Below are 26,372 nucleotides of genomic sequence, written 5' to 3' on the forward strand. Positions count from 1 at the left end.
CTGATATTAAAAATTTCCAATACTAAAACAAGTAAAGGATTCATTCTAAACACTCTTCTGTGCAGCTTGCTCTTGAAACCCTTTCAAATAGATGTAGTACATTAGATACAGGGTAGCGCACATTCGCTCAGTCTTAAATGGACTAGAAACTTATGCCGCAGCATCTTAGCATAAGAATGGTGCACGGAAATGCCGGCATAGCTTCCGTTATGCCGTTTGCTTTAGATTCGTGGATGGGCGGAGAGCAAGAGGCTGTGCGGATGGGCGTGTGGGGTCTGGGTGGGAAACCCGCTTCAATGCGACGTTCGGTTAAACAAAAGCAGCGGTTGCGATGTGGCAAACGGGAAATTAAACGTTGCAGAGTTGCTTTCGTTGATGTTATTGTTGTTGTTGTCGATGCGGCGTATGTGTAATATTATTGGCACACAGCGCACAATGCGACAGAATGCCACATGTTGTTGTTGCTGTCCGCTTTTCATTCAGCATTGCAATTATGTATGAGCAGCAAGTGCTGATAACAGCAGCAGCAACTGCTGTGGCAGCAGCTGTGGCAGCTGCTGTGGCAAGTGCCACCAATGTTGGCCGCACAAATGTTGGCAAATAACAATTGCCATTTGGTCATTAAGTTTCGTTTTTAATGGCCATTTCCCTGAGTTGGTATTAAGTGCACTGCGAGTTATCTTCAAGTCACATAAATTGCCAGCTGATAAACGCGGCCAGAGCCAAAAAGTTGGCCAAAACCCGACCGAAAACTAGCTGATATAAACGACGGTTGCCCAAAAGAAAATTTTAATTAAATGTCGCCGCAAACGATGCGGTAATTCGAGCTGCTAGATGCAAAGCCACGAAATCTACAGACACATTCATTCAAGCAGCAGCAATTGCAGCCACAATTGCACTTGCATTATTTTAGCAATATGAAAATGATTTTGGCTGCCGGCAAGCGGCTCAATTTATCACAAAATGTACCACACCTCAGTCTACCTCCACCACCACCTCTCTCTCTCTCTCTCTCTCTCTCTCTCTCTCTCTCTTTCTCTCTCTATCTCTCTCTCTATCGCTCCTTGTGGCAGGTTGCACATGTCAAGCGTTTCGGATTGCACTTAATACCCATTTTATGTTTCCATTGGAATTGCATTTCCATGTGTCAGCAACATTTTTAGGCGCCTTCGAGCGCTGTGCTTTGCGCCATTTCTGATGGCTAATTTCTAGTCCGTAAATAACGAGGCCGCTTCACTGGGCTGCATATTTAAATCGGGCCACATTTCAATGTAAACAGCAAAAGAAAGAAATCCTTTTTTATATCCTATTCAAAATAACTAAAAAGGGTATAATTGTGTATTGTGCAGAAGGAGGCCTCGGGGCGATGAGTTTAGTCGATCAAGCCATGCCATGTCTGTTGGTCCTTCATATTATAGATAAATGTCGATATTGAGACGGGGTTTTTATCAGAGCTCAACATTTATAAGAGCTATATAAACCAATCCTTGCATATAAGTTGTCGTCTATTATACACAGATTAAGTATACAGTACGCCCTCGCTTAAAGCAACCCTTGATACACGTAACACCCGAAATCCGAACATTGTCTCAGTTGACACTACATTCTTAAAGCAGGACACTAGAACACTAGCTGGAACATCGCTGGCTTAAGGGTATTTCCAAGTTGGGCAGTCCCCATTAAAGCCTGCTTGTTTTTATTTCGGATAGTACCATAGAACAGGTACCAAGGCATAGAATCAAGCACTACGCAGCGCTGGAGGACATGCGGCGAAGGCCACAACAACAACAAGACCAACAACAACAACTGCAGAGCACGGTCTGTGTCTGGGCACTTTTGTTTGGCGTTGGCGTTTATGTGGCAGACATTACTGTACGAGTAACCCACACGCCAAGTTCAAAAATTCATCATTGTTGGCGTTGGCTGCATTGTTGCTCTGCTCTGCTCTGCTCTGCTGTCCTCTGCCTGTTGCCCCCCTGTCGCACTCTGTATGCTTCAGCCTGCAACAAGCCGCAAACGAAACTGACGCTGATGCCCGGCAGCTACTTTTGGGATGAAATATTATAATTACAAGCGAATAGCCCCAGGCCACGGAGCAGCAGGAGAGACAAGAGGCAGGCAGAGGCAGCAGCCGCAGCAGCAGCAGGAGACCAAAATCAGACCGAACCGAACTGAACTGAACGCTCGAGCTGCAGCCAGTTTGAGTATAGCCCCAGGCGCGCTCCCAACATGTTCGTGCGGAGAACGTTGAGAAGCAGGATGAGTAGTAGCAAGTGGAAGAGAGGCAACTTCGTTGTGTTTACATATATGCGCCGCTCTGCTCGCACTGCTCTGCTCAGCTGCTGCTGCTGCTGCTGCTGCTGCCGGCATTCGTGATAATTTAGATGCGTTTGCAGTGATAAGACTTGAAACTGGTTTGATCCGAGGAGCAGCATGTTTGAAGCCAACTGACAGACTTCGACTGCAGTTTGAGTGAGAGGGCGAGACAAACTTGGCGTACAACTGTTGTGCGTGGGTTGACTGCTTGATACAAAAGACAAAGAGAGTAAAAGGGGGAAGTGCAGAAATGGAACGAGCCAAAAGCCGTCATTAATTGCAACTTAATTGCTTGAAGCTATTTATTAAGTTTTTGTTTAATTTATAAAGCGGACAGCGGACAACTACAGACAAATACATAAGTACGTAATATTATTTGTGCGTGTTTGTTTTTGTATTTCACTCGTTTTCATTTCAATTTACTGCACGTCAAGCACAAAAGAACACACACACACATAGTGTGTATGTGTGTGTGTGTTTGTCTGTGTGTGTGCGCTTTCCTCATTTTACATAGCTGTCAGTTTTATTGAAAATTAGCCTCCAGTTAATTTTGTATACCATTAAATTTATACATGTTTGCCTCGCTACCTTTCTCTCCTTTTCCCCCCACTGGGCCTGTGTGTGTGTGTGTGTGTGATATATACATATATATTGGTCGCCTGGCGATTCAAAAAGTAATGCATGCAGATTATAACTTAAATATGAAATGTCACGCATTGACAGGCAGTTTTGAAAAGTGTGCAACAACAACAACAACAACAAGACATTAATACACCGACAAGTTTTACACCTTCGGGGCAACTGCGCCGCTGCCACTCCGTTTATGAGGCAGTGCCAGAGCCAAAGTCACAGTCCGAGTCAGAGTCCGAGTGGAAGTCGAAGCACCACCAGCATCATCAGAGCAGCCAACCACAAAAGGCGGCCACAAACCAGAAACAGGAATTGATGCGGCTCTGGCATACCCATCAATAAGCAAATCACAAAGGGTCTATACCAAAACGTAACCCTCAGAAAGAGTTAATAGAGAAAGTCCATTGATTATGTTTCCAAGGAATATTTAGAACTTCATGAAGAAACTTAAATCAAATCAATTATCCAAGTTAACTCCTCATTATTCAATTCAGCTGTTGAATACAAAATGTTGTTGTTTTTCCAAATTTCAAATAATGTAAATATCAAATATTTTCGCGATCTTGAATTTTCAATGGCAACCAGTTTAAGTGCATTTTCTAGAGGGTATTTCCTAGTCGAACATTCTTGTGGCATACCCGGCTTTTAGTATTTGCTTTGAGGCGAAAGTGTGCGCTCTGGGATGTGGTTATTCGGGCCAGATATGATAAGGGTCATGTAACTCTGCCCAGCCGGCTGAGGTGTGTGGCAGTTGGGCTGTGCCCCGAAATGCTTGGTATGTAATCAGGCCATGTCTCTTCTTCAACTGATATACCCAAATTTGTCAAACTGCTGCTTAAGCAAAAGGCTTTTCAAGTGCTTAACACGTGCTTAATTGGATAAGTGGAGCTCCTTAGACTTTCCACTCCACATATTTGCAGATTCTTTTGAAAACCGAGTCCAACATCGGAAACATGTGAGGACATTGATATTCCTTAGGCTTTATTCGGATTAAGATCGTATTGTTGTTATGAACATGTGGATAGTAATAGCAAATTAGGCTGAGGCCATCGATGAACCTGTCGAACAATTGAAAGCAATTAAAGTCTGATTCCGAAAAGAGCCTCGCAGGCACTGCGACACTTACATGGCATAGGAGCAGCCCAGTTGATAGGTTTGCGGCTTTATTATGTGCGTAAAACTATTATCACCAAGAATCCTATGATACGTGTGTTTCTTGTGTTCAACCTTTTGGGGGAAGTTCAGTTCAATATGTGTTTCGTACCAGCTGCTCAAGACGAACGGTATGAAGTTTGTGGAATAAATGTTCTTTAGAAAAAAGCTACTTCGTGCCACATCGATGTGTTGACCTTTGACAACTTTCTTATATTCTCGTGGATCTAGTCCTTTTGCTGATAAATTGGCTGTAATGTCACAATCTATAAGGCGCTGGCAGTATTTGTGGTGGCGTCTGGCTAGCTCGGCCAGATTGTTGTCCCAGGACATTTCCAGCATGTCGCAGGCATCCAGCTTGTTGGCCAGCCGATTGCGCAATCCATTGTGGCCAAAGAGCAATAGTTCCTTGATGTCACTGTACTCCTTACCACGAAGATTGTAGATATTCATCAGCGAGGGACAAGCTATGCGTGAGCCGAAATATTCGAAATTGCCATCACAATTCATTAAATTATTATCTTCTGGCGGTATAAACAATCGATTCTCATCAACAAAATTATCTGTGGCTACACTGTGCAAAACCAGTTGCATGCAAAACCACAAAAGCGACATTTTCCTATTCGAGTAGAATTGTATTGATTTTCAAAGTGTTTTATGTGTCATAAAATATGTGAATCACCTTTGAGATACTTTCGAAAGGCTTCTTAATTAACAAAGTAAATTTAATTGGGTAAAGACCAAAGTCCATTTTCTTTCTAACGTTAGGCAGATATATGACACAAAACTTTGCTAAGACTTTATACTTTATCCTTTCTTATTAAGCTCTTCTTGGCTCTTTCTCAAAGTATTGCTTATATTGTTTAATATATCTTCAACTCCTTGCTCAAGTATCTGTCGTGCCTATATTTTTTAAATATTTATATATTTAAGTTATTTTGCCAAGTATCGGCCAGCAATTTTGACTATAACATGCCTACATTATTAATGAAAATTGTTAACAATTATTTATTATTTTTTTGTAGAATGTCAACGCAAGCAAATTGCCGCACTTAGATTCTATTGTTTACATATACAATACCAACTATAAGCAAATGCTTATATGTAACTCTCTTAATTATGTTTAAATTTAATTATAATTAAGGCTTCGTTCGTTCTTGGCTCTTCCCACGCTTCCCAACGTCAAGATGTTGTCTTCCTAACTTCAATTACGCTGTCTTTAACTTGGCTCCAACTATTCGCACACTTATTTTGGCCCACTTCTCAGCACACTTAACGCTTTAGTTGGGTTTGACTACTGTTTAATTGTAAGTCTGGAAATGTTTTTCACACGTTTTTTCTTTTTGGTTTTTTTTTTGCACTGTTTGTTTTTCCATTTTTTTGTTGTTACTTTGTTTTTTGCTGCTGGCCGTTGACAGGTGCCTAAAATGCATTTGCACCATTTTTCAGCGTGCGAATTTTCACTTCACATATGCAACAGCGCGTGTTCGTGTGTGTGTGTTGGTATGTGGGTATGTGGGTGTGTGTGTAACACATGTCTGCAAATTGCTTTACTAACTGACTGACTGACTGACTGTGACTACTGACTGAATCGACAGTTGTGGCTGTTGCTGTTGTTGCTCATGTTGTTGCTGTTGTTGTTGCTGTTGACGGCTCTTGGCTGCTGTTTGGTTTGTGTCTGCCAAAGTGTTGAGTGTGTGTTGAGTGTGTGTGTGTGTGCTGGCACGCGTGTGTGTGCGTGTAACTGCATTAATGTGAGCATATGCTTCGTTGAGTCAGCCGCTGTCCACAATGGGGCTTGCTGCTGCTGCTGCTGTTGCTGCTGTTGCTGTTATTGTTGTTGTTGTTGTTGTTTTGGCTGTTGTTGTTGGCATAACATTACAGACAACTCCATGGCCATATCATGTACATTAATGTCCATAGCTGGCGCTGTTCACCGGTTGCCGTTTAACGCAACAATTAAACAAACAGCCGCGTGCAACATAAACACACACACACACACAAGCACAAGCACACACGCACACACGCACACAGGTGAAAATGCCTTACTGCCATATGGCCATATACACTATGGGCAGCCTATGATGGACTGGGCGTGGCACATCCTGGGCGGCCTATTAAGTGATTTTAACACTTTGCGCATGAAAATTGCAAAAAGGCAACGCCGTTGATAATTATCCCTTAATTGTTTAATGAGCGGCACTTGAGCAGCGACCGTAGCAACAACACCAACAACAACAACAACAAAAGCAAAAACCGAAGCATCCTGCAGGTTGTGTCAGCTTAATTAATGTCAATTTAATTACACCGATGCACACAGTTGCAAGCATAAGCCTTGTACGCAATAAGGATACACAAGTATGTACACTCACATGTGTGAGTGCGTGGATGTGCCTGTATGTGTGTGTGTGTGGTGGGGGGATTAAAATGGGCTTAATGAATAGCACTGTGAGTTCGTAAAAAAAAAGAATTTTTTATTTGAAGGCGGAATTTAACTCAAATATGCAAGCTTTTTAAAATTATAATTCTCTTAAAGACAATATTTTAAAAGATTGATAAACAACTTTCTCCAACAACTACCTCCTTTGGTTTGGTTTAAAAAAGAAAACTTTTGAGAAAGATCTTGGCTCAAAGTATAAATAACTTCGACCCCAATCATTCCAGTTATCTAACCAACTTTGGTAGAAGCCAATTTTCGTTTGAGATCTAATTTAGCCCACAATTTGTATATGAAAATATTTACGACTGGCGATATTTTCAGTGCAATGGGCATTTGTAAAATAAAAATAATTAAATTCATAATTTTATAAATATAATAATTAGACTAAAACTTAACGCAGGATTTTGGATCCAACCTTAAGCCGAACAACCACCAATTTCTTTTGGGATTGCAGCCCAAAATATTTGTTCCAGATTTATGGAGGCAATGGTTTATAGATAAAAATATACAATAAGTATAAATACTTACTAAAATAAATTATATAAAGCAATTTGACAATGGAATTAATACTATGTAGGGCACTTTTAATGGGCGAGAAAGTAAATATTAATTCAGGGACGTCCGAATCCGTAGTCTAGCTCTAGTTAAATCTCCTAAACTATTATTATTGTGCCCTCAATTTATAACCTTTTCTCGTATTAATCTTAGTCTTATTTCCGTAGTTAATATAGTTGTCTAAAAAAAAAGACATCAGTCAGTTTGGTTTATTTGACTGTGTATCATTTGCACGCACTCTCTCTTTCTTGTCTATGTCTCTATTAGCCAGCTCTGTTAGGCTGATTAATGTTCAGCTGCAAACGAGCTGGGAGCTGGGCGCTGGCAGCTGGGAACCGAGCACTGTGTAGTCGGGCTCTTTAGCAATTGGAGCCTCGACCCCCATCAGTGGGAACAGAACTTGGTCGCTTGTCAGTGGCAGCGTCTTTTACCCTTTTCTCTAGTCAATGGCCAGCGGTCATGTGTTGTTGTCGTTGTTGTTGTTGTTGTTGTTGTTGTTACTGTTGTGTGAGTCCAATTATGATTTAATGTTGTTATTGCCGTTGCCACTGATGGCCCAATCTAGAACCAATTCAATTGTATTAGCCGTAACAACGCATTTCAGTGGTTTTTCGCATTTGTGCTGAGACAGAGATAAAGTATATATATTACATATATATATAAAAGACAAATGGCCCGCTATATACATACATATGTATTTATAAGTATATATATATGTATCTGTGTGGCATATAAAATAGTGAATGTAATTTTATTCACATGTATCGCCTGGGGCCAATCCGTTTTGCCCCCTGGCCACAAATTGCACAGCGGCAGCAGCCAGCAACCCCGGAACCCCAGAGAAGGCGCACCTCGTTGCCACAGCCCAGGCCAAAACCAGCTGGGAATGTCTGTGTATGTGTAGGTGTGTGTGTGTGTATGTGTGTGAGTGTTGTATGGCATATTATATGGCAAAGGCGGCAGAGTGCGGGGCAGAGAGTTGAAATCCATCATTGGCGCATGGCCGGCGGCAACATTTGGGTTGAAATATTATAATTACAAGCGAACGCCTCAGGGGCAAGGGTAGGTGAGGCGCTGTGGCAGCAACGTTTGCGAGCGTTGCCATCGCGTGTCTGTCCGTCTCGCCGTCTCTCCGTCTATCTGTATCTCTATCTAACTGAGCTGAAACTCAACAAAGCTGCGGATATGGATACTTAGTTGCTGCTGCTGCCTTTGTTGCTGTTGTTGCTGTTGTTGCTGCTGTTGCCGTCGCCTGTCGCTGTGCGTTGTTCGGTTGTTGTGTTTACGTTGTGGCTGATAATATGGCGCGTAGTCGCAGCAGCTTGTTGCCTCAGGCCTGCCGCGTTGCAGCACGTTCGAGCAGCAACATGTTCGATGCAACAGAATTAACCAAACACAATTTTGGTGTTAGTCATGTCCTTTAGACAGCCATTGTCCTTGCACGTTGGCTGTTTGTTGTGCGAGTGTATTTGTGTGTCTGTGTGTGTTTGTGCGTGTGTGTGTTTAGTTTTTGTTTTTGGTTGTGTTTTGTTTGCTCAGGTGACAGCGGCGAACGGGAAGCAGGTGAATAACATGCAATGTAATTTTTTTATTGTCGTGGTTTTTGCGGTGTACTATAGATACCCTGTAAATTAACTGAATAAGGGGTCTACACACATATATGTTTTTAAATTAATAAACTTTGTGCAATGCAGCTGAAAGGCGACTTTTTGATTTGAGTTCGAAGCAAATTGTTAAGAACTTCTCCTTTTGTAATCCCCAAGCAATTGATTCATGCTCAAAATTTGGTTTATGTTAAGATATTATATAATATTATTATATTGATAATTGATCAATTACCTGTTTAAATAGATCTCCTTCGCTGTCCAGCTCTCTCCAACACGTGGTATCCAACTTGCCTGCTTGCCATTAGAGCTTTGCCGCTTGTTTGGCTTGGTACTTGTTGCACTTGTGCGTGTGTGGGCGTGGCATGCGAAGAAAAAACAATAACAAGCGGCGCCCACATTGTTATTTGAACAAGTGTTAAAGGCAGCGAAGTGGGCCAAAATGAGCTGCACATATGAAATTAATCAAGGGCAACAAAGACAACGTTGACAAAAAACTTGCCACACACACATGTTGCACACATACTGGCAGCAGTGGCAGCTGTCTCCGAAATTACAGTGCATATATGTTATATGTATGCACATAAAGCATAATTTAAAAATAACAAAAAACTGGCCAACCTTCGACATCGGCCTATAATTATGTTTGGATATACGAGTCCAGGCGAGTCCAGTCTGTGGCAGTGCCACAATCACAGCTCATAATTGTCCCCGAAATGTTTTGCTGGTGTCCAGTGGCAGTCGCAGTGGCAGCAGCAGTGTCTCTTTCAGACTCTGGCAATCTCTGCTGCGGTGGTTGTGGCAGCAGCTGCCAGGTGACAAGTCCTCAACGGACTTCAAGCAGTCTGCGTACCCTCATTATATGCAAAATGCCAAAATGCGGCCTGCAGCTACTTAAGTTTAACTTATTTTTAACTTCTACATATAATTTTTTTTTTTGCTGCTGCCGCTGCTGCTGCTGCTGTTGTTGTTGTTGCTTTTGCCTTGGGGCATTCTTAGTTGCATGTTCGACGCAATCCTTTTCCTTTCCAGCATTCAGAGTTCTGCAGCAAATAAAGAAACTGGTCCCATTCATAACTGGCGGCAATTTTTGCATTTTGCATTATATTTCCCTCAGCTCTCATTCCGATTCTTCTCGCTCTCTCGCTCTCTCTCTCTCTCTCTAGAATATCAACTGTCAGTTTTCGAGCTCAAAGCGCCAGCGGGCTAGTTTGTAAATCATTAAAAATTATGCACACACACTATGTACACACATGTGTGAGCACACACACACACACACGCTGAATCGAAGAGTTTTGCGAGAAGTTTTAGACACCAATGACAACGAAAACTGGTTAGGAATTATTCAGTTTAATGGCAAATGTCACGCACAACTCAAATATATGATGAGTCGTTTCTATGCATTTGGCCGGGATCATTTCGAGACTGGACTCTGGCAGCTACTTTTGGTAAGCAGATGTCAAATACATATTTTAAGCAAGCTTAAGCTTAAGCTGGGATGTTGAGGTTCAGTCTGGAGAAAATTATAGCCCACGAGACGCTTTATGAATTTGATAAAATAAAAACAGTTTAATTAAGAGTTGAATGGTTGTTAAAAGTAAAGCAGCTGGTTTAACTTAAGCTTACAATTCTGTTGAAAGTTTTGGATTAGTCGAGTAGGGTTCATTGTGATTAGTTGGCATATTGTGAAGCCATCTCTAGCCACAGTACATTTTATCGGAAGTGCGTAGATCCTGTTGGTTCAATACAGTTTCTGATCTTGGCCAAGTCAAAGTTTCTTTTTATGAAAGCAGTTTTTATGAGCCGTAGCCTTCTCTTGCTAAGAGCTGTCCATGAAGGAAAGAAAGTGAAAGAAGACATGTTGCTCTGAACATCTAAGTTACAGATTTTCTAGATTTTCCAATGAAAGTCTTTACGATAGACTTCTAGCTCGAGTTGTCATTTAATGGCCAGCTAAGGATTAGAATTTTTAGTGACTAGCTTAAAATAATGCTCCTAAATGCTTTGCTTTGACTTTAGAATAAAACTAGGACCAAGAATATATACTATGTTTATAATTAGAAAATAGTTTGAGCGTATATTCCCTGCTCCACATATAAACGGAATGCGTAAAAGTTAATATATTTGCAAATTTGATGTGTAATGTATAATTTGTGAAATATGAGAATTGCCTTTTGCTGTTTTCGGCTTGGTTTACTTTGTATATTTTTTTGTTTATTTGATATTTTTATATTTTGTATATTTTTTATATTTTTTATTTGTAGCTGCAGTCAGTCGTGCGTTAAAAATTAAACGCGAATTTTTCAGGCCGCGTTGGCAGCGCAAAAATGGCATCATTAAGTAAAAGGCCTAAGGCCAGGCATTGTAAATTTTATGAGCCTTTTTTGTGTCGTTAATAATACAAAAAATATATATGTGTTTACACACACAAATGTATGCAAGCTGTGTGTGTGTGCCATATATAAATAATAACAATAATAATGATGCGTAAAAAGTGCGGAAATTCTCAGCCAACATATGTTTGGGGGCTTTCGGGCGAACCATTTTCAGGTTCATCGCAACCATTTTCTGTTTGTTATTATATATTGATTAACACGCAAAATGCACAAACCATGGCGGAAAAAAAAACTACATACTTGAATAAATATGCATGGGCCAAGTTGGCGTGGCTGCGGGGCAGGGGCTGGCCGTTCTGTGGATTGTGTGGATTGTGGCTACTTTAAAAACCCATCAACAATTATTACTATGAGAGGAATACATCTGGCTGTCGACGCTGATTTTGTAGACATGCCACATACACACACACACACACACACATGCACACACACACATTGGCATTCATATGTGTGACCACGCCCACGCCCCCTCTACCCTGGAGCATTCCAAACAATAAAGCATAAAGCGCGCCGCGCACATTTTGTCGAATTATTTTGTTGCCAGTTGCTGGCGGCTAACTGCAGCAAATTGGCTTGAAATATTGGTATTGCCATATGTATGAGCTCTCTCTTTCTCTCTCTGTCTCTCTCTCCCCCCCCCCTCTCCCTTTCGTTCTCGCTTGCTCTCTTTTTCTCTGTGTGCACGTACGATACGAATGTGTGTGTGAGCTTGTGATTAAAAAAATATTTAAAATGGCAAAACCCAAAGCGACGTCATCGCAGCCAAAATAAAAATATATAAAAAGAAATGGAAGCTCCGATTTTCTCTCATATGTGTGTAAAGCTTTGCCCCAAAACTGAAAGCGTAGCCGAAAGAAGTAATAAAGGACGCCCAAGAGCGCGACGAGACAACAAGATACCCTATAAGGCGCTGCTCAATTGGTTTTGGTTCAATGTGGCGCCCAACGTAGGGCAGTGCTCATTGCGAGAGCTTAGTTAGAACTTCGTTGGTATCGTGTTTGAAAATTGATACGTTAACTCTGACTAAGCATACCCTTTGCAGCCGGCAGAGAGAGTATTACAATAAATGGACTCCCCTTTGCCCAGTTCCGGCCTATGTCCCGCTTTCACAATGAGTGAAATGAGCGATAAAATTGCAACAATTTCCACTGGCAAAGTCCTCGTCCTCGTCTGCGTCGTCCTCATCGCTGGCGTTAGTCGCTGCCGTGCCCCCGCTGCTCTGATAAAATATGAAAAATTGAAATGTCACTGGGCAGCGAACAATCATTGGAATCGCTCACATGCACACACAGAGAGACAAACATGCACCCACATATGCAGCTTGCACTTGTTGTTGTTGCAAGTTGCAACTTGCAACAATGGCCACTTGTATGCAAATAGCGCAATAATATGAAGTATGTACAAAATTAATTTCGCCTGCGGCCCAGTTGCAGCTCGGTTAACAATTGCCAATGAAAAATGATGTGACATAAATGCGTGTCGGTTGAGTGGAGCGGTGCGGGGCGGAGCGGGATTCTGGTTAAGGGAATTGGTTTTTGGTTGTTGGGTAGAAAAGGGCTGCGGCTTGTGACTGGGCGTTGTTTGGGGGCAAAAAGTTGGCACTCATTTTAATTACAGCTGCCTAACTGCACGCCCTTCTCTGCTCCAATCGCTCCCTTCGACTCCTCTCTCTCTCTCGTTCTCTCTGTCTCTCTCGCTCTCTGGCTGTTTTGAAATTCGCCCGGCGGCGTATTTATCACAAGTTTTTCTTTGCACAGCCTTGGGGCAACTACGAAATATTTCAGCTGCCCGACGTAGTCGTCGTCATCGTCTGGAACTGGAACTGGTTCGCCTCAGGCGTTGTTGCCAGCGACGTTTCTGCTGCTGTTTCTTTTGCCAACGCGTCAAAGTCTCTGCGACGCTGGCGCTGGCGCTGCTGCTGCCGCTGCCGTTGCCTATGCGCACAAAGTTTCATTTCGTTTTGAGCCTTCCGGCGGCAACAGCAGCGTTCTATGCTTTGTCATTAACACAAACACACACACACACACACACGCACACGCTCATACGCAGTGAGTCAGAGCGAGAAATAGAGAAAGAGAGAGAGAGAGAGGGAGATCTCGCGAAACAAACGCACATGCAAAGCGCAAAAACGGAAGCTGTAGCCGAAGTTAGAATCTGACTTTGACACTTGCAACTTACGTATGTATTATATGTATTAATATGTATTTACAGTGCATAAGTATGCTATATACTAATGATCTAAAAGGTCAGCAGAAATATACCTGCTACCAATAATTTTGATGATCTATGAATATCAAGTGCAACAAAGCTAAGACTTGTATTTAATTCAAAAAGTTATTAGAGCGCATGATAAGATATATTTGTGATCTTAAGCTGACATTTATTTAAATTTCACCTTTAATCCTTTAATCTCCCAAGTTCCGTTTCTTACACTAAGCTAAACTTAGTTTTAAAATCTCAATAAAACTTCCTACTATAAAGTTAAATGTGGATAGCTTAACATTCACGTTAGGAATAGTTAATGTTATGTATGCTTGGATAAACATATATTTATGCACGCATTTGTATGTTTGTCGTTACATTGATTACCCTTCAGAACAATCAAAACTGTCGCCATTTCACACGCCACACGCAAGTCCAGTTATAAAGTTAATTGCGGCAGCTTAGTTGCAAACAACAACTGAAACAGCAACAGCAACAGTAACAGCAATAGCAACAGCAACAGCAACAGCACTTAAACCGGAAATAGACTATTAAACGTTCACATGCAAACACACACATGCACACACACACATTTAGACGCACACTCACACAATCAGACACTTGCAACTGGCAGTCATATGGTGGGAAAAGTCAGCAGCAACAACTAAACAATCGTTTGTTGTAGCCACTTGTGCTCTCTCTCTCTCCCTCTCGCTCTCTCGCTCTCTCTCTCTCTCGCTTAGTGTCTCCCGCTGATGCTGCAGCTGCTCTCTCCAAGGTCGCCATTTGCTAAAGACGTGAAACGTCAAACATCGAACACGAGTTGCAACTTGAACCATGCTCGAACACAACAACGACTTACAACGCGAACATTCTAATAAGCTAATGTAAACAACAATTTCAAATTAGTTAAATACTTTCAATTCGTTTTTAATTGCTGCTTAAACATTTATTTGATTTCTTTTATTTCACTTAATGTTTGCTTCAATCATAAACGAAATCAAATTTAACTTGATCATAAAACTTTTGCAGTTTTGATTAGTTTATGTGCCAACTTGCTTAATATTCTTATCATAGACATTCAGATAAAAGGGTAGAGACATGATTCTAATTATATAAGTGCACAAAAAATTATTGGACGCTTGAAAAGTAGATGAGTTTTTTTTAATATGGAGTTTTAACGAGAGAAAAATTGGAAAAATACTGAAAGAAATATACATAAATCAATTAAAAATGTCCTTCAACTTACTTATAGTTAATTTTATAATAATCATCTAAATACAGATTAAGATATGTTTATGGTAAACACCCCAAGTCTATAAAAGAGCCTTTGCAGTTGGCATAGCCTCTGGGCAAGTGTTTTGGCTTGACGGCAACATGTTTGAGAACGAGTAAAAACCAGTTGGATGTCGAACCACGATTTAGTTCACAGCGAACGCTCGGCGCGAATGCAAGTCAGGTAAAAAGCAATTGAAAGGCGCTACAGAGATTAGTAGGCAACAAGCGGCGGGCGCGACAACAACCGGAAACCGGAAGTAAACATTTTAAGTGATTTGCAGTGTGTGTGCGGCGCCATTTTGCAATTAGCAATGCGTTCAAATTGAAATTAAGAAACTTTAGAAGCGGAAATTAAATGCTAGCTAAACAAACTGAAATTTAAATAAAAACACAAACTAACTCTTCTTAAACTAAAAGAAAAACGTTATAAATTTGTTGTCTACGCGCGCTGTTGCATATAAAATAGTTAAAGTGCATTTCCTAAATATACCGACTTTTTTGTGAGTTCCATTTGCATTGTATGTGGTGTGTGTGTGTGTGTGTTGAGTGTGTCTCTGTCTGTGTCCAGGTCGTTGTGTGAATTGTGTGTGCGTATCCTTAAGATGCAACAGTTTATTTTGATTTGTTTCATACCTAGTCTCAATGCGTTCTTTTATAAATAATTTTGAAATATTTATAATTTAAATATATGCAGGATTTTGGAAAGTTGCCCAGTGGCAGCTCTTGGGAAACATTTTTATTTCTGTGTCAAATTCATATTTGTTATGCGGGCGCCTTTGGGCTTGGCTCTTGTTAAGTGGTTCAGTTAAGAGCTATTTGGTAATGATCTTGGCCACAGACTTAAGTATTAAAATCTTAAGCAATTAATTGCAAGAAATTGTCTTAATTTATGTTGCGAGGAATGATCCTGGATAATTGTATGTCTCTTTATTAGACAACTATCAAATATTAATGTAATATTTAATCTTGGCACCATTCAATAATACATATATATATATTTCTGTTTACCCCCTAGAACTCCATTTGTTGCATTGGATCAACGATCACCATTGACGGTGGAGTCCTCCTGCCCCAAACGGTGAGTAAATCTCAATCCAAGCAAAACAAAAAACCAGAAAAGTCTTTCATTCGCGCGCTCTCTCTTTGTATATCTCCCTCTCTGTCTCAGTCTCCCTCTCTGTAAGCCAATAAATTAGTTCAACAAAGATTCTGTAATAAACGAATTTTGAGCACATAACCGAACACAGGCAACAACGCCGGTTGCATGCCACAGAGAAACCTCTTTAATATATATATATTTTTTTGGTTTCTCCTTTTGTTGTTGAGTTTTTGTATTTTTTGTGGCTTGGGCCACACGCGCCTGAGGCTCAACTGATTTTCGTCTCTCCCACAACTGCGGCACATGCACATGCCACGTCCAAGTCCAAGTCCAAGTCTTAGTCCGTGTCCGTGTCCGAGTTCGTGTCCAAGTCCGAAAATTGTGTGCCATAAACGCAGACGTTTTAAAAATTTGATGCGCCTCAAGTGCTGCTCGGCCCGCACCAAAGGAGAAATAAACAAAAGTACGAAGAACAAAACAGAAAAAAAATAAAAAATACAAAAAAAAATTGTACCACGCCGCGGGCTTTTTTCGACAAACTTGGCCCGCAGCAGAGTTATGTGTGTGGTGTGTTCATGTTTGCGTGTGTGTGTGTGTGTGTGGTGTGTGTGTGCGCCAAGAGATGACGACGACGACAAATGATGAGGAGAACGACGGCGCGGTGCGGTTAGGTCGCATTATTTTTTGTTTTACCTTAAAGGCTATAAAATACATGGGCTGAGGAAGCTGCTTGTGTTGCTGGAGGGGCCGTGAGAGGGCGTGGGGGGGGGTGGTGCGATTGACCAGTTGTTGTGATTGTGGCGGCGGGCATGGCCAAAATGCCCGACAGGCTCCAAAGCCCACATGCAGCAAAGACTACAACAAATTGCAAAGTTCAAAGCATGGCCAAAACCAAAATCACATTGAAATGAGGCAACAAAAAAAAAAATAAAAAGAACTCAAAAGCAGCCGCAACAAGAGACAAAAGAAGTGGTAGAAGTTTTGGGCGACCTTCGACAGACGCGACACTGCGACAACTGCTGCCAACAGTTGCTCTCTCTTTCTCTCTCTCTCTCTCTCTCTCTCTCTCTCTCTCTCTCTAACTTTGTGTCTGCCAGTATTTGGGGCAAGCAACTGGTTTAAGCTTGAGCGAAGGCGGAATCGCTGGCAAAGTCAAATTCGTTTGTTTTGTGGCATAAACGTAACGTAACATAATGTAACGTAACTTAACGTAAAGTAACGTAACGTATCTGTGTGGCTGCCACACGTGCTGCTGCTGCGGCAGTCACCGCTGCCACGAAATTTGTTTTCTCAATTGGCAATTTGTGCGCGTTGTATTTAAAATACATTTGCATTCGCCCCAATCGCAAGTGATTGCCAGTCAAAGGATGGATGGCAGTGGAACTGGCAAATGGCAAATGGCGAATGGAAATGAGAAATGGGAAATGAAAATGGGAGTGCATTTGAATGCCCATTCAAAATGTTCTTGTTGCTGCGGCTGCGGCTGCGTTTGCGGCTGCGTTTGCGGCTGCTGTTCCACACAAAGCGCTTAACGCGCTCTGTGTTAATTAAGCTGCAATTGGGCATCATTAGCAGCAACAACATTTGCCAACATTGGCAACATTGCCAATTGCCAGTCGACAGGCGAAGGCCAACAGGCAACTGACTTACAGCCAGCTCAGCTCGACTACGTAATGCCCTATGACTATGCGACTTTTCAGATTGAAGTTTTCTTTCTAGACTGAAAAGTCTTGAAATATATTTAACTTAAGATTAATGCGAAACCTTGTGAATGTAGACTTAATAAAAACTTTCAAGGAATCAAGTATGGATTTGGTAAAAATAGGATTAGAGTTTAAATTTAAATAACATTTTGTTCGAAGTCCAAATTTTTGAATGTTAATAATTGTGTGCTTCATTTTTAAGAATTTATACTAAGAGCAACATTTTTAATGAATTTATAGCTACAATCTAAGTATGTGAAACCTTTCAAATTAAATCATGCTAATGAGGACAGTTATTGTATTAATACATTTAATACTTAAGTCTTCGTTCGAAAATGAAGCTAAAAAAAAAATTTATTACAGGTAAGGAAAAGTTCGTCGCTTGGTAGAACAATATAATATAATAATATATACATATAATAATATAATATATAATAATAATAAATGCCCCAAAACATATATTTAATTTAAAATAAAAAGGAAATAGTTTCGAAGGCATGCTAAATATATCAATAAGTAAAATAGTTATTTTTTAATATTTTCAATATCTACTCTAAAATGAATTAAATTCATATATTTTATTTTATATATATATATAGAAAAGTATATTAATTGATAACCTCTAAAGTGCTTTCCTTCTTATTTTTAAGTTACTTTTATTTTTGCTAATTTTCTGTTACTTTTTACTCTTTCCTTCTTAAGCTTATAAGTAAAATGTATTTTGACAATTATAAAGTCGACTTTTTGGGGCTTGAAATCAAAAACTGAAAAATAAATAAAAGGAAAATCAAGCTTCGAACTTCTTAGTTTCTTAAGAATATAGTAAAAATGTTAAGAAAATTCTAAGTTCAGACTGCAATAATAGTTTATTGTAGCTGTACTTCGGCACAAATTCAATATTCCCTCTTAAGTATTTTGCGTAGAGGGTATAAGTGAAAAGGCAATTGTTGCTGCTGCTGCGGGTCGCTGCACCTGCGCCTGCATTTGTTTCACTTGCTGTCGATTTGCTTTGTGTTGCATCTGCTGCGAGTTGTTGTTGTAGCTGCTGCTGCTGCTGCTGCTATTGCTCCTGTTGTTGTTGTTATGGTTGTTTCTGCTGTTGTAAATGCTGTTATTGCAATATGCACACGCAAATTGCGCCAATTAGGAAATGCGCATTGCCTGCTGCCAGTTGCCAGTTGCCAGTTGCGAGTTGCCCGTTGCAGCAATGCGTTGCAAGAGGCATTTGCCACTTGAATGGCCGCCGCATGCAACTGATGCTGTTTGAGCTGCATTCAACTGGAAGCCTTGCTGTTAATTTTTATGTGCACTTGATTAGGCCCCAATGAATAAACGAATGAATGCCGCCGCAACAGAATGAATCCGTAAATGAATCAACGAATCCACTTTTCAATCGCCCAAATTGAGAAAACAGTCCAATTCAATTGGGCCTTTTGCATTCTATAATAGTTGTCTAATATTGTTGCTGTACATCAGAGTTTTCTATTATCAATCAATCAATCAGTTTTTTCTCTTTTTTTTTGCTGCATATAATTGACTTTACCTATGCACAATGCGGCGTATGCGCAATTCTTTTTTTTGTCTACTTTGTTGCTGTTGCATGTCTTCTTCTTCTACTGCTGCTTTACTTGCAATTCAATTTTTGAAGATTTAGCTATAAAAACACTTGAGTGGGAGTTGTCTGTATGTGTGTGTGTGTGTGTGTTGTCTGTGAGTTTTGTGTAATGTTTGCTCTGCAACGCAGGCCAAGCAATCGCATGCTGCCAGCTCTTCAGCTCCTCAGCTCTCCAGTTAAGTTCACATATATATAAACATATATCTATCGCTATATAGCAACTGGCATCTGCCACATGTGGCATACTCTGGGCCTGCCTGCCACACATTCACATTCATTCCGTGCTGCTTTTTGGCATATGCAGCGCAATCGTCGTTTTTATTTAATATTTTCTAATAAATTTTTCAAAGTTTATTTTTGAAAGCCTCGCAGCGTTTTAATATCTGCTACACTCGACTCGACTCGACTTCAACTCAACTTTTGCCACACACACACACACACACACACACACACACACATATACAGCGCATATATTTGTACAATTTGGCACACACACACACGCATACACTTGCAGACATTCTGCAACTTTTGCCAGCAAATTTTCATAGGACTTGCGACTGATTTCCCATATGCGCCGGCGACTCCCTGCAACAGTTGCCTCAACGGCAACGGCTTCAGTTTTTCGTGGCCTTTTGTAACTTGCTGCTGGCTAAGCAGAGGAAGAAGCAGCACAAGTTTTCTCATGTGCTGCTCTATGTGTATGTGTGTGTGTATGTGTGTGTGTGCAACAAACTGAATCCTGCTGCTTGGCTCTGGCTTTTGCTTTTGGCTTTTTGTGGCGCCTCCCGCGTCCAAGCAAAAAAAAAAAAAAAATAGAAAAAACGAAACAAAAAAACTTTTTCATTTGCCTGCTCATCAGCGTTTTGATTTTGGCCGCCAACTCCAGTTGCCAGTTGCCAGTTGCCAGTTGCCGGCTCCCCAGTTGCCACAGCTGCCACAGTTGGCCCAGTTGCCTGCTCCCACTCGACACTTGAGGCATTGGATTCTTCTTAAAGTGTCCTGCGGCCATTTGCGTGATTTGTGTGGGTGTGTGTACGCGTGTGTGTGTGTGTGCGTATGTGTGCGTGTTTGCAGTGAAGCATATAGGAGCACTTTGTGTTTGTCTTGCCAACATACACAAACCTGGCCCAGACCTGCCCCAGCACTGGGCATAGAACTGCCAGCCCTTAGCTACCTTTTACCCAATCCAACAGCAGCTCCTGCCCAGCCCTGCCCAGCCCTGCCCAGCCCACCTTGCAGTTGGCTTTTTGTCTCGCAATGCCACAGAAACTAATTGAAGCGCATTTTGGTGGCAACTGTTTCTGCAACCAGTTGTTGCAGCAACGCGATAAATGCGCCTCAAATAAGTTGCATGCAAAACTTGGTGGCATCTACTTGGCTTAGCCACAAACACACACCGCCCCCCTTCCTCCCACCGCCCCCTCATATGCGCTGGTCGCCTGCTAGAGAGAGAGTGCAGCAGGCAGATGCAGAGGGGGTGGCGGAGGTGGTGGCGGGGGGCGTGTCGGGCGGTTGGCAGCCAGAAGAGGAGCCAACGCTTGGGCCGGCGGCATTTTAAAATTGAGATAAGGTTTTGCCTCGACAAACTTTCGTTTCTGGCACTGGGAACTGGCTGAGGATTTGGTTGCTGGGTTTGGGTTTGGGTTTTTGGGGCTTTGGGGCTTTGATTTCTTCTTCTTATTCGCTTATTTTCAACTGTTGTTGTTGCTGTTGAGCTCTGTTTTATGCGTTGTTTTATGCTGCCGCAGGGAGCCGCAACTTAGGTATGATATCTTTAAATGCAGACACACACACACATGCACACTCACACATGTGTGAGTGTGTAAGCCAAAACGGACACCCAACTTACCTCTAACCAAAGCCCAAAGTTTTCCTGTGTGTGTGTATTGTTTTGGGGCAACATACACAGAACAGAAAGCAGAGACCGGAGCCGGAGTCGGAGTTGAGCGTGTAGCGTGGAGTCGCCTTGTCGTGGTTACAGCCAATGCTTCATGCTCTTTTGTTGTTGTTGTTGTTGTTGTTGTTTGTGCCTTAAGCGCTGCAAGGATAAATGAATGAGGAGGCGAACACACACACAGACACACACACTAACACACACATGCAGCAGACGCCCTAGGAGCCGAGCAATCCACACTCCACCCTTCTCGCAATATGACCATACCCAATCTCCGAGCACCTTTGCTCTATATGAGAGCTGCTCCTGCCGCTTGCTTCGACTGGGTCCACCTTGGCTTGGCTTGGCCTGGCTTGGCTTGGCTTGGTGTTGCTGTTGGTTTTGGTTTCGTTTCGTATCCATCCATGATTTCCGCACTAATTCCAAACGATCGCCGCTGGCGAAGACGAGCGTTTTGCCCTTTTTCGTCGAGCTGCTGCATACACTGAAGGTGTGGTGCGGGTGGCGTGGGCGGGTGCGGTTGCAGGTCGAGCAGAGCACAGCAGAGCACAGGACACACTGTCTGGCTGGCCTTTGTGTGCGGAAGGTTGCCTGGCCGCAGGACATTTTGTAGGGGTTACATAGTCAGCGTCAACGTCAACGTCAACGTCGTCGTCGTCAACCTCTGATGCTGCCGCTGCCGCTGCTCTGCCGCTGCTCTGCCGAGGTGTGTATCACTAAAGCTGTGTGTTGATCTATGTGTGTGTGTGTGCACTTTAGCTCATTTCTTGGCTTTTGTTATCGCTTTTATGTGGGTTTTGCGTTTAGCAGGCGGAGTGAAACAAGGACCACAGCAGGACTGCAGGACTATAGCCAATTGCTGGGACGCCCATGTCGCATTGAGATTGAACATCTTGCGGCCGAGGGGCACGGCGACATGCCAGGCTGGCCAGTGCTGTTGCAGCTCGCTAGCCGGCGGCTACTTTTGTCTATGCTACGGACTCTGCAAAATTATTTGAGCCCGAGGCACTGCAGCAGCAGCAACAACAATAGCAGCAGCTGCAACTCGATAGTTTTGGCCAAAATCTGAACAATGCCAACTAATAAGCTGTCTTTTTGAACTGGCCAGCTATCCCTCTCTCTCTCTCTCTCTCTCTCCCTCTCTTTATGTCATGTGTAAAACAAAACTCAATTATGGGCCAAAATGCTAAGCAATATTCATGTGAAACAGAGCTGAGTTAATGGCAATGCCATTAAAAGGCAAACCAAAGATGTCAGTCATCAAGATTCCAGCTGACGGCGCAGGCTATGTGAGACAGGCTGTGGGAGGAGGGAGGGGGGTGGCATTGGCAATGCAAGGGGGCGTATTCTGGTAGCCACAACAACGCCCACTCGAAATGCAAATGCAGCAGCAGTAGCAGCAGCTTGACAGGCACAGGCCAAAGCATAGTCCAAGGCACAGGCTCAGCTCTTTTAGACGGCAACAACAACAGCAACAACAACAGCAGCAACAACAGCAACAACAACAACAACAGCAACAACATTTGGCAACAGCAACTCTTCAAAATTTCATGCTAAACTGAAGTGTAACCAAAGGCGTTGCAAACAGCGTTTGCCCTCTTGCTTCCACACACACAGCAGCTGTTCCAGCTCGCTCTTGCTCGCACTCTCCCTCCCTCTCTCTCTCTCTCTCTCTGTCTCACGCTCTGCCTGGCTGCCTGTTGTGGTCCCTGCTCGGGCGCATAGAAAAGATAACGCCTGGGGCACTATTGGACTAGAATAGGTTGCAAAACTGCAAAGCTGCAGTGTGTGTGTGTGTGCCTGTGCTTATATACAATACCGTTAACAGTGGGTGGGTGTGTGTGTGTGCATGTGTGAGTGTGTGTGTACGTGTGCCTGCTGCACCTGCTGCTGCTGCGCCAAGCAGCCAGACTGCCAGCCAGCCTGCAACCTGCCTCAAGTGGACCGCAAAGCAATTGAAATTGAATTGTTTTGTGGCACAGACCTCCAGCTGCAAACTGCATATGTGCCTCTCATTCTTCTTCTTCTCCCTCTTCTTGTTGTTGCTGCTCTTGTTGTTGTTGTTGTTGTTGCTGTGGCATTTAAGCCATATTCATTGGCCATGTTTTATTGAGCGCACTGCTTACGCTTTTATAATTGTTGTAAATTAATAAAAATGTGAAACCCACCAACGCGAGGCAGCTACACACACATACACACACACACACACACACACGTGCACACACACACCCACAGAGACTATGAGAATTGCCCCGCGGACGTTTTCTTTAGCAATTCTTTTTTTAACCCTATTTTTTCCAACGTCGCCTTGGCATTTTTTTTGTCTTGAATACGAATACGAATACAAATACTCGTACTTGCAGTCGTATTCGTATTCGTATTGGTATTCGTAGTCATACGAATGCGAATGCGAATGCTCATGTAGTTAAAGTTAATCAAATCGTAATTACCCGAGCCATATAGCCCAAAGGCTAAAAACATTTTAAAAAGCAAACTTGTTTAGTAAATACGCTCAGCTCAGCTGGAAGAAGATGCGGACAGGGGGCGAGCCAGCTGGCGCAGGGTCATAGACTATAGAGTAAGCTGCATGCAACAACTGGGTGTGGTGCGGGGAGGGGGAAAGGGGAAGGGGCAGGGTTAACTGCCAACTGGCAATTGGTCTGTGGCCTAATGCGCATAACAGACAAACAAAATAAAAAATGGATAAAGAATTGGTTGAAAAATGTTTCAATCACAAGTCGACGACTAGCAGATGCCCTGTAAAAAGCGCTTCAAATATTAACAACTTAAGTTTTGTGGTGAGAATGTAGAGGGAGGGATTGAGAGATTATTATAAAAACATATATATTTAATATTAGTTATTTATAATAAGATTAAATTTAGTTAATTAAATCATATACCTAGTTGCCATAGGAACGATCGTTCATCAATAAAGTCTTGTGTGCATAGGAGTTATCTAGTTCTTGAAGATATTTCAGTTGTTTGTTGATTTATCTTAAGTCTAGCATAGTTTACCTATAATACCCTTTGAAAATGTGTACAGGGCATTTGTCTGCGACCCTGCTAACTGCTTGCAATTGGCAAAGGCGAAGGCGACGGCAAAGGGACGTGGCAAAGGGGCAGGTATTTAAACGCACGCCCGACCCGCTAGGCCATTACTGCCCCCCCCCCCCCCCTTTCGCACACGTTGATTGAGTTTTATTAATTTGTTGTCCATGACGACTGCTAATGATACGACAGCTAAGCGAGCTGCTGATGAGAGAGAGAGAAAGGCAGAGAAAGAGAGAGCGGGGGGAAGGAGAGAGGTAGGCAGTGAGACGGGGAGAGGGGCTTGATGCGATTATTACGCAAAACGCGTTGGCCGCTTAGCCGTTGATTGCGGCCGGGCTTACACATTGCGTATACGTCATGTGGGGCACACACAGCTTGACATGTCATAATTAGCGTGCATGATGCCGCGGCCTGTGTTGCATGCAGTTTTGTTCCACGCGCTGGCTGCGTCTCGGTTCAGTTTTGTTGCCATAACGATGCTCAAATCAACGTGATTTTCGTGTGAAAATCGAGGCGCATGCCCAGCGGTCAATTTGACTGTGCAGCCAAAGCCAAAGCCGAAGCCCTGCCCCCTCCTTCCGCTCGCTCTTCGCTTTTTTTTTTGCTGTCGTGGCTGCAACTCCAGCTGCAGGCAGCATGTGCGCGTGTGTCTGTGTGTGTGTGTGTGTGTGTGTGTGTGTGTGTGTTGTGTGGGGGTTCTTGGCTCTTGGCATAAGTGAGTTAAACGCAATGAAAAGCCAAATATTCCCACACAATCATATGAAATACTTGGCGTTATATACAAAACTCTTGGCCCTGCTGTGCGAGGCAAATGCCTCGCAGCCATTTGCCTGGGCCATTTGCTTTGTCACGTTTGTTGTGCCCCGCCCCCGCCCCCTCCCCCTCACCCGCTCCACCACTCTGCCCAGTTGACTGCCTGTAATCGAGCTGCAGTCAATTTCTGTTGGCCAAATTGGTTCTCATGCTGCGACCAACTTACATAAGCTCATCAAGCTGTCTCTCAGACACCCCCCCCCCCACCGCCACCCCCTGACCATACCCTGCGACTGCCACTAATTTGTCTTATTTAATCTGATTTTATTGTAGCAAAAAATGCGATATGGATCGAGAGCGCGAAAGAGATGCAAAGGGCCTCGAGCCGCGCGATTTATCCTCCACGGGCCGCATCTATGCCCGCAGCGATATTAAAATCAGGTAAGCGCGTCCTCCTCCCGTTCCAAGTTTCTTTTGGTCTTACATATATGTATAATCTATTTTGTCACGCCCATGCCCGGCAGCGCTTCGCCCACCGTTTCGCCAACGATCTCAAATTCCTCATCGCCCACACCGACGCCGCCCGCCAGCTCCTCCGTGACGCCGCTGGGCCTGCCCGGCGCGGCGGCCGCTGCCGCTGTGGCCGCTGCCGCAGCAGCTGCTGCGGGCGCCGGACCTGGTGGTGGCGGCGCCTCGGCCGGGGCCAGTTCCTATTTGCACAACCACAAGCCCATCTCGGGCATACCCTGTGTGGCGGCCGCGTCCCGGTATACGGCGCCGGTGCACATCGATGTCGGCGGCACAATCTACACGAGCTCTCTGGAGACGCTTACCAAATATCCCGAATCGAAGCTGGCCAAGCTCTTCAATGGACAGATACCCATTGTGCTTGACTCGCTGAAGCAGCATTATTTCATCGATCGGGATGGTGGCATGTTTCGCCATATACTTAACTTTATGAGAAACTCAAGACTATTGATTGCCGACGATTTTCCCGACCTCGAGCTCTTGCTCGAGGAGGCACGCTACTACGAAGTGGAGCGTAAGTATTACCCCCCTCCCCTCTCTTTACCCATCACTAAACACATTTAACCTGTTGCTAATTTGACTACCCCTCTCTCTCTCTCTCTCTCTCTCTCTCCCTGTCTCTGCGTCTGTCTCTGTTGCCCACGGCAGCCATGGTTAAGCAGCTGGAGAGTATGCGCAAGGAGCGCGTTCGCAATGGCAACTATTTGGTGGCGCCACCCACACCGCCAGCACGTCACATTAAGACCAGCCCAAGGACTAGCGGTGCGCCCGAGTGCAATTATGAGGTGGTCGCGCTTCACATCTCACCGGATCTGGGTGAACGCATTATGCTGTCGGCGGAACGGGCGCTGCTCGACGAGCTCTTCCCGGAGGCCAATCAGGCAACACAGTCGAGTCGGAGCGGCGTCTCCTGGAACCAGGGCGATTGGCGCCAAATCATCCGCTTCCCACTCAACGGCTATTGCAAACTGAACTCCGTTCAGGTGCTCACACGGCTGCTGAACGCCGGCTTCACCATTGAGGCCAGCACCGGGGGCGGCGTCGAGGGGCAACAGTTCTCCGAATATTTGTTGGTGCGTCGCGTTCCAATGTGATAGGCTCCATGTCCAGGTCAACGTCTGCGTCAACGTTCTGGGCACTGTGTAATCGTAATCTT

At 43.4% G+C, this 26,372-nt stretch overlaps 2 protein-coding genes across 3 annotated transcripts; one reads left to right on the top strand and one right to left on the bottom strand.

The window, feature by feature from the left end:
* Positions 1-3,109: 3,109 nt before the first annotated feature.
* Positions 3,110-26,372, top strand: LOC115761069 (BTB/POZ domain-containing protein kctd15). Of its 2 annotated transcripts, none has more exons than XM_030702688.1 (5): positions 3,110-3,721; positions 15,589-15,651; positions 25,022-25,129; positions 25,213-25,730; positions 25,865-26,372. In XM_030702688.1, the coding sequence occupies exons 3-5, from the start codon at positions 25,035-25,037 to the stop codon at positions 26,308-26,310; spliced, it is 1,059 nt and encodes a 352-aa protein (XP_030558548.1). In that variant the 5' UTR covers positions 3,110-3,721; positions 15,589-15,651; positions 25,022-25,034; the 3' UTR covers positions 26,311-26,372. The 2 variants fall into 2 exon arrangements, with proteins under 2 accessions (XP_030558548.1, XP_030558549.1); XM_030702689.1 differs by lacking the exon at positions 3,110-3,721 and adding an exon at positions 14,993-15,073.
* On the bottom strand, positions 3,717-4,763 carry LOC115761070 (CRISP/Allergen/PR-1-like). Its single transcript, XM_030702690.1, has 2 exons — positions 4,073-4,763; positions 3,717-4,004 (listed from the first exon to the last, which is right to left on the bottom strand). The coding sequence occupies exons 1-2, from the start codon at positions 4,711-4,713 to the stop codon at positions 3,839-3,841; spliced, it is 807 nt and encodes a 268-aa protein (XP_030558550.1). The 5' UTR covers positions 4,714-4,763; the 3' UTR covers positions 3,717-3,838.

The sequence above is a fragment of the Drosophila novamexicana genome, unplaced genomic scaffold, assembly GCF_003285875.2.
Source record: "Drosophila novamexicana strain 15010-1031.04,08,12 unplaced genomic scaffold, DnovRS2.1 tig00000462-arrow-pilon, whole genome shotgun sequence".
Classification (NCBI taxonomy): domain Eukaryota; kingdom Metazoa; phylum Arthropoda; class Insecta; order Diptera; family Drosophilidae; genus Drosophila; species Drosophila novamexicana.